At 34.5% G+C, this 10,619-nt stretch overlaps 1 protein-coding gene across 1 annotated transcript; it reads left to right on the top strand.

Annotated features, from left to right (window-relative positions):
* The first annotated feature begins 588 nt into the window (after window positions 1-588).
* On the top strand, window positions 589-2,211 carry LOC106770953 (60S acidic ribosomal protein P2-1). Its single transcript, XM_014656810.2, has 4 exons — window positions 589-737; window positions 808-899; window positions 1,245-1,474; window positions 1,925-2,211. Exons 2-4 carry the CDS (start codon window positions 812-814, stop codon window positions 1,949-1,951), a joined length of 345 nt encoding a protein of 114 aa, XP_014512296.1. The 5' UTR covers window positions 589-737; window positions 808-811; the 3' UTR covers window positions 1,952-2,211.
* Window positions 2,212-10,619: the final 8,408 nt, after the last annotated feature.

The following is a 10,619-nucleotide window of genomic DNA, read 5'->3' as shown; positions in this document are numbered from 1 at the left end:
CCTATATAACTAAAGTGAAGGTAGAGATGAAGGTGTAAACATTCTTTTAAATAAAAGGTTACGTAAATAGAAAATTGGGACGGTATAAATAGTAAAGGACTAATTTAACATATAAAACTTAGTCTACACACTTAAAAGTCTATTGCGTTTTACACCTCCAGAACTACTAATTGCACTCCCATAATAATAAAAGAAAAAAAAATCAAACACACTTTATTATTGCACTACATTATCACTGTTGATGCCACTACCGTCACATTCTATCATCACTATTGTTATAAAGGAAAAAGAAGAGATATAAAGAACACTAAAGAAAAATTTGTTTTGAAATGTATTTTGTGTTTGGAGAATTTTATTTTAAAAATCTTCTTACAAAAATTTTATTTTGAAAAACTTATTCTGAAAATTTTATCTCGGAAATTTCAGAAAAACTTGTCATTCTTGAACATTTATTCGAGAAGTCACTTTTATGATAAAATTGCCATTTTGAAAATTTCAGTAGCATGCTCAAAGCAAAGTTGGGGTGCAGCAAGTAAAAGCCTTGCTGAAAATGAGCCCAATACGGGTGTGAGTAACAAAGCCCAGGAAGCGGTTAGTTTGTTACTGAAAAACCAAACCCTAGCAATATCACAGTTTCTACTTCAAATACTGTGACATAACTTAACACAACCCTTCGAACTCGCCGTTTACGCTCTGCGCCTTCGCATCCTCACTTGCTCCAACTCTCTCTCTCTCAGGTTTTCTTCTTTTCTCACTCTGTATGGTTACGGTTCTTGTTATTTTTACTTACAGAGTTTAATTTTCCAGAAAGATGAAGGTGGTCGCAGCGTATTTACTCGCCGTTCTCGGAGGTAACCAGAGCCCCTCCGCCGCTGTTATCAAGGAAATTCTCGGCTCCGGTGAGTTGCATTATTCTCTTAACCTCTTATTTATTTCAATTGTTTAATCAGTCAAATAATAAACTGTGTAAAGTAATTAGGTTTAGTTATGAATTGCAAAGCTATTATTTTCTTAGTTTGGTTTAGGTTGAGATTTGTGCACCGTTGTTATTTTTATCATTAGCGCAAAAATTGGTCAAAGGGGTTTCTTTTATTGAGTTGAGATTTGTTGCCCCGATTGAATTTCTTTATCAGTACAAACGATAGGCGAAAGGGTTTTTGATTTGATAGTGTATTACTTGGTTATTGTGGATAGGTTCTTGACACTGAGGATTGGAAAATTTTTGTTGTTTGTTTTACTTGCAGTTGGTGCCGAGGCAGATAGTGATAGGATAGAACTATTTTTATCTGAAATTAAGGGAAAGGATATAGTTGAGGTTATTGCTGCCGGTAGGGAAAAACTTGCTTCAGTGCCCTCTGGTGGTGGTGGTGCTGTTGCTGTTGCTGCTGCGCCTGGGGGAGGTGGTGGTGCTGCTGCCCCTGCCGCTGAGGCAAAGAAAGAGGAAAAAGTCGAGGAGAAAGAGGAATCCGATGATGTAAGTGTACTTATACCCTCGCCTTTTCATTCATCTTTAGGTTGGTTGGTGAGTCTATTATAATTGAGTAACATATTCTGCAGTAGCAATCCTCTAAAGTTTCTGAATGTCTTCCTGGCTTGACTTGTAGATCCTAGCATAGCAAACGACAGCTTAGATTCATGTGTTTTATGTACTTTTAGTTTTATTCTTTAATCAGAATTGAAGTTTGTCTTTTTAATTTATGGAAGCATTTAGAGAAAACCTTTATTAGGTGAATTGGGAAGCACTACTATAAAGCACATAAGTTGTAGTTTGTCTCAACATAATAATGTCAAGATAACTTTCACATTGCTACTTTGATCATTTGAAGTAACTTGTACCATATCTATTTTCTATATGGTTAATTGGCTTTGTATAATATCTGATTTTTCTAATTGTTTATACTTCAATTTTATTTTGTCATTGCAGGATATGGGTTTCAGTCTTTTCGATTAATTGGTGTAGTCTATCCAGCTTTGTCCAGAACATATTCTCAATTGACACTAGAGATTCTGAGTTTGTCAAATTTTGTTCTAAAGAGTAATGTAGTGTGTTTTTATATTATATCTCAATGACCAACCAAGTTGGATGACTTTAATTTGATACTTAGTTTCTTGATGTTATGGAATTTTATTTTGGGTATCACAGAATAGTTCATCTCTTGTTATACTTTTTTACTATGGCTATCATAAGTTTGAAGTGCATTATTTAATGAATCATACACTTTTAGGGTTCTGATTGTACTTGATAAATACTTATTGACAAGTTAGATGATGAATTGATTTTAACGGATCGGAGAAGCTAGGTTCACTTTATCTAAGTGAAATGTTTTGGTATATATAAGAGAAATATTGATATAGCTAGCTACTTGAAAAAAAATGTTTTGATAGCATGTTTCGAATATTTTGATAACCCTCCTATATGCTTCGTTGTTTTGATGCACACTAGCGAGTAACTGTCAATATTGTTTTGCCAAATACTATATGCCAAGTCCCTTTTTCTACATAAATATTTGGATAGATATTTCATCCCCTCTCGTGTGAAGTTTTACCCATTCTTCATGTTAAAGATAGTTTTTTCCTTTCCTCTACTTAACGATTTTTACTTTTCAAAACTATAATTCCGGTATAAAGTAAGTTTGGAAGATGTTAAACGTCAGAAGGTATTAATTGAATGAATCTATACGATAGCTCATTTGTAAGATTGAATTAGATGTAAACTTATTTGTTAAAGATAATATGTATTCATTGAAAACTCAAGTTCATTGAGGTTGTCGTACCATGCTGTTATTAGACGGCTCACTAGGCTACTGACAAATATTTCACACTTGAAATGTCCATTTGTCGGTATGAAAGTATGTTAAAGATGACTATGAGTATGATTAAATCATAATATACAAGTGATTTTGTATATTTTAAAGTTATTGGACTAGACATGATTTCTAAAGAAAGTCAAGCATACGAAAAGGAATATAAAGTTCATGTTGAACCACAGATGTGGTCTTTCTACCTACAATGCAAGTTTTTTACAAATTTGGACAATTTTTTACCCCAAATTACGAAACTAGGTAGATTTTAAAAATATTACGGATCTAGACACGTGAGAGTCATGATTTTAAACATAAAAGTCATATACTCTTTTAACGATTTTTGCAAATCAATTTATTAATATTCTTATCGCATTAGTAGTATGGAGTATAAGACTTTTATAAGAATGTTGAGTGAGGGGTAGACGACTTCTAATTGGAAGTTATGAGGAAACACGATTTTGGATACATGGGATTTTGATTAAAATGAATGGACCTTCAACTCTATTTTTCTTCCATGACATGACATGACCTACATCCGATAGGTCAAGTACTCCAACATTATTTGCTTTTATTATACCAGGAAAACAGAAAAATCAACAATCCAACCACTTCTCATATAAAGGTATATTACTCTTTTCTTAGTTGAGTTATTTTACATATGAAAATTATCTAGTCTTAGTTGAGTTATTTTACATATGAAAATTATCTAGTCTATATAAAGGTATAGTTTTTCTTGCATGGCTATTTTACACAAGAAAGTTTCTTTATAGAAAAGCATGAATGTAGACCTAGTGATTTGTATAAGCAATGTCCTTTAACCAAATAATCATCTACAAAGTCTTAGTGTACTTTTCATTACTAATTAAAAAGAGAGATCAATGAGTTGATATAAGCCATTTGCGCATGATAACAACTTCTTGTGTGATCAATGCTTTTTATGGCCTAGTTGCAATAGTATGTAGTGACCATTTTGATTATATATGTAGAGCTTCTTTATATCTTCTATTAAATTTTCATGTTAATTTATAATAAAGTTTATTTTATATATACTGAAATATCTTATCATATTTTTTTTATTGTTTTTCACATGATATAAATACATGGAGTATAATCGAGAAAGTCTATGCTTTGTATACTATTAGCGAGCTTATAGAAAAGGGTTTTAGATGACAACTTAACGAAAGTTGTATCCCTCCATAATGACTTTTAATTTCAAATTGGAAGTCGTTTATCCTTACACAACTTCTAATACAACAAGAATATTGACGAATTGACTTAAGAATTCTATATTTAAAATCATGACCTCTGCATGACTTGCTTATATTCTTAATATTTTTAAGGTTAAAAGCTCTTTTGGTCCCAATTTTGGTTGGGAAAATTCGAAATGGTCCCCATGTGTTTTTTGTGTTCAATTTGGTCCTAAAGAACGTAATTTGAGTTCAATTTTGTCATTTTCACTAACTCCGTTTAAATTGATAACGATTTACTGTCCAAATGTGCAACTCCAATCTGAAGTGTCATTTATTGGCTGACTTGGAATATTGTGAGTTGGAATTAGAAATTTTTGAAATATAATTTGTGAATTTCTTTGGAATGACCCATGGGGTCAAGCCTCTCCCCCTCATTTTGCGCTTTCAAACCCAATAGCAGACACACAAGGTCTCACATCTCTCTCGCACTTGGGGTTGGGGCTTGCACACCACCGCCTCCATCCGACGGCCACCGCACCACCGCCTTCAGTCGGCCTTAGCGTCGCCAGCGTCACCGTGCCCCACCGGAGCCACCGTCGACAATGTCGCCTCCTCTCTCTCCATCCTAGGGTTGGGTTTGCCTCCAACCGAACACCGCCTGCCACCCTTTCGAGCTCAGCCATCACGCCACCCTCTCCTACTGTTTCGGCATCATCGGCGACGCCACGCTCATCGGAGTCGCCACCAGCTGTGGCGTAGTAGACACCCCTTTTCAAAACCTCCCCTACGCCAACCCCTTCAAGACAAAACTGAAAGAGGATCGATTCTGGGGAACGCTACTGCTGCTACTGCTTGGAAGGTGCGGTCCAAGGGAAGGGTGGAATGAATTCGAGATCAGATGAGGAACAAGGTCATTCAATACTCTGTTTTGGTGTGATTTTTTTCATTTTTGCTTCGTTGGGGAAGAATTAAGGGAAAGGTGATGTTAAGGTGATGTTGATACGGTTTTGTGATGCAGGGGTTATGGAGAAGAATGGAGATGGATATGGTTCGGTCCTTGCGTGTGTTTCTTTGTGGATTGAACAAAAAAATGGAAATGGGTGTTGAGTGGTTGACGATATGGCAGATGGTATAATGGTGTGATTTTGTTGTGTGGGTGCATTGAGAATGATGGTACTGTTCTGTGTCTTGGGTGATTTTAGGTTTGTGTTCTTTGATTCAACAGTGTGCCATGGTGTTGATGTGTTTGGGTTAGAAACAGTGAAATGGGTAGGAAGGTTTACGGAGATATGATGAGGAATGGGGTTGTATAAGGATGGAGTCATGGATCAACTTGGAGCAAAGAAGGTGAGCTAGCGGGGCGGTACATCTCTTTCTCCCTCTGGCTGGCTTCTCCCCCTCTGTTGGTGAATGGTGGAGTCGTAACACTGTATCCCCTCCCTCTAGCTCTCTGTCTTTCTCTGCCGGTGGGATGAAGACGAAGACTCCAGGAAAAAGGGTCTTGATTCAGTGATGTGTTTGAAAATTTCGTCTTTTGCACAAATTATATTTCAAAAATTTCTAATTCCAACTCACAATGCCACGTAGGATTCCAAGTCAGCCAATAAATGACACTTCAGATTGGAGTTGGACATTTGGAAAGTAAATCGTTATAAATTTAAACGGAGTTAGTGAAAAGGACGAAATTGAACTCAAATTACGTTGTTTAGGACCAAATTGAACACAAAAAAAACATGGGGACCATTTCGAATTTTCCCAACCAAAACTAAGACCAAAAAGAGCTTTTAACCTATTTTTAAAATCTATCTTGTATCATAATTTATGGTGAAAAATTAACCAGATTTATAAAAATAAACTTATAATATACTTTTCACATATTTTTTAACATGTTTTCTCGTATGTTGTTAAAGGAAATAATTATACCATATAAGATTTTCAAAGTTCTAAAACATCTTGTTAATTCATCCTTGTGTGCTTTTGTATGAGTAAATCTCTTAAAGATTATTTTGGTATACACTTTTTTCTTCTGAAATAGTATTTGCATGACCTTTTGGCACATTCACGAAAAACCTTGAAGAAGTCATCCTCATTTTTGTACAACTCCTTTATTGTTAAACCTAATAAATTTTGTTCTAAAAGTATAAAGCAATGTTTATCTTCTTTAAAGAGCACCTACAATTACATATGTTTTTCCTTGCTTATGTTTGATTATGTAAAGGAATTGTTCAATCAACTCAATCCATTTTACATGGATTATATTAAGCTTGAATTGACCAAACAAGCATTTAAAGGTTAATGAATTCTTTAAGCAACCTGGTGTCATGTTGTGTCATGTTGGATAATAGTAGAGTAAGTCTATTTATCAAATGTTCCTCAAGTCTTTGAAAAACATGTTCTTGATTTTTTTCCCTGTTGAAATACTACCACATTTTTCTTCATTATCTCATTCAAAGGTGTAACAATGATATTGTAGTGTTTTACAAAAATGTCTATAGTGAAATAACATGTTAGCTCCATAAGGAGAATTGAATAGAGTTTGTAAAATACTTTTGAAAATTTTCTTTAATAAGTCGTCAATTAGAAGTTTGATGGAGTCATTTAATAATTTAAAAATAGTTCACAAATATTTTTGAAAGATGTTTGTTAAAATATGCAAGAGTTGGTACACAAACAATAGGTCCAATAACGTAACATTTTCAGTTTTATATAAGTTCTCCCAACATAAAAATAGTTCATAAATATTTTTGAAAAATATTTGTTAAAACATGCAAGAGTTGGTGCACAAACAATAGGCCCAATAATGTAACATTTCCAATTATTAATTAGTTCTTCCAACATAAGCTACGTCTTATTCCCTTTCACGAGTCGTAAGATTCAACAAATCAAACTTGATTATAAGAATTATACACTATCACTTCTATACAAAGTCATTTTGGTTATTCTTTATCTACTCCTAAGATAAAGTACAAGTATTTGTTTTAACATTAACCCGCTTCTAACTTTATCAAGTATTCAATGTCACCTTTGGCCTTACAATAAAACTTGTTTGAAAGTGATTATAAGAAAATTCACTAAAGAGATATAATCTTTAAGTGCTCCTTGTATTAAAGAATTGTTTCAAATAATGAGACTTTTACAAATAAAGTTCACTCACTTTTTAAGTTGTTCGATAGACAATATTTTGATTTAATAAAAGTCTAAGAAAATTTTAACATACGCAACAATAGATTCGAGTAGAATCACTTAGAATCTAGTGTCTTGGACCAACAAAAGACCTAAAAGAGAAAAAGAAAGTGACATCGACACTTTGAATCGTTGCTTGAAAGAAGACGAGACCTGCCACCACGCACGATAGAAAAGGGAGTGTATCCACAACTTCGAAAGGTGATAAGAGCACATAGAAGCTCCAATGAAGACATAGTTGAAGGCATGGTGGTCGCTTAACTAAAATGACCAAAACTGTGTGGTTGCTAATCGAAACTGAAACTCCAACGACGATAGTGGTAGATGGTGTCCTTGCCAACAATAACGATAAAAGATGCCACTGTTGGGATTGATGATAAAGAGTCTGATACGACCCATTAAGAACATTTGGCATCCACTGTGGAGTCGATAGCGAGATTCTAAGACGAATCATCGGTTCCTCAAGCCTTCCATTGGGGATGAACCCTTATTCTTATTACACATCGAGTGAAGGACTTGTGTTTCTACCACACCCAATAGTATCATATCGTTTAGGAGTCGAGAACTAAGGTCGTTTAAATATTCCTTTCTCCTTTCATGATCTAAGGCGTCTTTTAAGACAAAATCATGACAGGGTTCCATAAAGTAATTAAACCTCATTTAAGCATTTCTTTTTTGTTAGATATATTATCTTTATCTTTTATCTTTAGTTAGTTTGTTATTATTTCTTTTTTGAATTCTAGGTTTCGCTCATATTTCTACTATTATAAATATAGGATCCTATGTGTATATTTATCACAAGGAAGATTAATTTCATACATAGTTTTCACTATATTCAACATGGTATCTAGAGCCTAAGGTTCTTTGGAAAATGTTTGTTGTCCCTGCCCACTACAACTGTCATTGTCGCCACCACCTTCAGAGTCGTCGTCGATGTCGCCGTCACCACCATTGGAACATTAGTTTCAAGTGGTGATCACAGTTTTTCTCGTTCCGGCCAAACAACCACAATGTCGTCGAGATCAGTACCATCGGAGTCCATACACGCTTTCACGCACCAATCACAATTTGCTTTCGCTATACTTTCTAGCCGCTCGTGACAGTATGTTTGTCGTTGTCTCTGGTGCCAACCACCTTCGTTGGACTCATCAAGACCTCCTCTCTCTGGATCTAACCTGGTTGTGTTGATTATGCCTTTTCTAAGTTTTAGGTTTGTACTCTCTCTTACTTGTTCATGGCTTCTGACCTCTCTTTTGTCACAGTACATCTGACCCATCCATATATACTAACTATGCCAATATGCATTTATATATTGATAAGTTAGATGGTACTAATTGTACGACTTGGGCATTATACGTTAAACTTTGGCTTAAAAGTCAAGGATATCTTGATCATATTGCTCAGAACGTGACAACTATTGATTCCACTACGATTACCCATTGGTTAAAAATTGATGCTCAGTTATGCATTGTTCTCAAGGGTACCCTTCATTCCTCCTTAAAAAAAAAATTTCAATTCTATGAAACATGTTTTGAAATTTGGTAACACGTACGCCAAATTATTATACATAAATGATACTCAACGTCTTTATGGTGTTTGTCATGGTATTCTCAATGTTGTTGTTCCTCAACATAAGGACTATGTGGTTGATTAAATGAGTAAAATTCATGTTCTTTTTTCTTGAATTTAATTAATTATTACGTCTTGCCTCTACTCTTGCCCAAGAAATAGAGCAACGGTCAAAGTTCTTCATGTTATTAACATTGGACGACCTTGTTGATGAATATTCTCATATTCGTGATCAGATTTTGGGTTCACTTATTGTTCCCACTTTGAATTCTACTTGTTCCACTCTTTTGTGTGTACCTAGTAAACCTATCAATGATACACCTATTTCATCTATGTTGGCATCTCAACATTATGATCGCAATCACTCTTGCAAATCGAGAAAAGGACGTCTTAAGTGTAACCATTGTGGCAAGCTAGGCCACACGATTGACAAGTGTTATGCATTACATGGTCGCCCTCCTAGATCTGCTGCTATTGTTTAGACTGCTCCTCCCTCACAATCACCTACTAGGGATCCTTCTTCATCCAATATTACCAATGACTTTGTTATTTTTCATTAAAATTCTCAAATGGTATAAGAATGAAAACATTCTAGTTCCACTGCATCTGTAGCACACACAAGTACATCTTTTGTTGGTCCGAGTCCATCTTCTTCTCTTGGCTTTTGGGTTCTTGACCTAGGAGCCACATATCACATTATTGGTGACAAATCTTTGTTTTTCTCTTTGTCCTCTCTGAATCCTTTACCTTCTGTTACAATGCCTTATGGATCTAGAGTTTTAGCTCATGGTGTTGGGACTTTTAACATTTTTCCTTTTTTATCCATTGATAATGTTCTTTATGTCCATAGGTATCCTTTTAACTTATCCTACGTTAGTTGTCTAACTCGTTCTCTTGATTGTGATATTTTTTTTAAACAAAGACTTTGTTTGTTTGGAGTTCGAGACAAGTGATTGGCACCAGATATGAGTCTCATGGTCTTTATCATCTTTGTCCCTTTACACATGTTGGCACAATTATGCAGTCTCCATCTCTTATTCATGTTCAATTAGGTCATCCTAGTCTTGCCAAATTGCAACAGCTTGTTCTTAGTTTATCCAAGTTGTCCAATTTGGTATGTGAGTCTTGTCAATTAGGAAAACATATTCATAGTTCCTTTCCTCATAGTGTCTCACAATGTGCTTCGTCTTCTTTAGCCTTTGTTCATTCTGACATTTGGGAACTTAGTCGTGTTAAGTTTAATTTAGGTTTTCAATATTTCATAACTTTTATTGATGATTATTTCATATGCACTTAGCTATTTTTAATGAAAAATTGTTCTGATTTATTGTATATTTTTCAAACCTTTTATAATGAAGTTAAAACTCAGTTTGGTGTTTCTATTCAAACTTTGCGTAATGAAAATGGGCCTAAATATCTTTTCCATTCTTATAAACAATTTATGGCTTTTGATGGTATTCTCCATCAAACTTCATGTCCTTATACACCTCAACAAAAGGGGGTGATTAAGTGCAAAAATAGACATCTTATTGAAACAACTCGTACTCTTTTAATTCATAGTAACATTCCTCAATATTTTTGAAGTGATGTTATTCTTAGTGCATGTTATTCTAATATGTTTCCTTCTAATACTATCAATATTTTTGTTATTTGTGCTCCTTCAATTGTGCCTAGTTCACCAAGTGTGTGCCAACTGTTGTAATAATATCATATTATTGCAAAAGAAACGTTTCTCCAACGGTAATATTCCAACAGCCAAATTCTTAAGTGCTGCAACAGCCAAATTATTTATTGTTTTTTATTGTCTTTTAATGATTTTGTTCTTCTCTATCTCTATAAATAGAGAACTCTTTCCCCATTCCAAAAGACACAA

The sequence above is a fragment of the Vigna radiata genome, chromosome 8, assembly GCF_000741045.1.
Source record: "Vigna radiata var. radiata cultivar VC1973A chromosome 8, Vradiata_ver6, whole genome shotgun sequence".
NCBI classification, from domain to species: Eukaryota; Viridiplantae; Streptophyta; class Magnoliopsida; order Fabales; family Fabaceae; genus Vigna; species Vigna radiata.
Note: the sequence above shows the minus strand (reverse complement) of the source record. Positions and strands in the feature narration are given on the sequence as shown.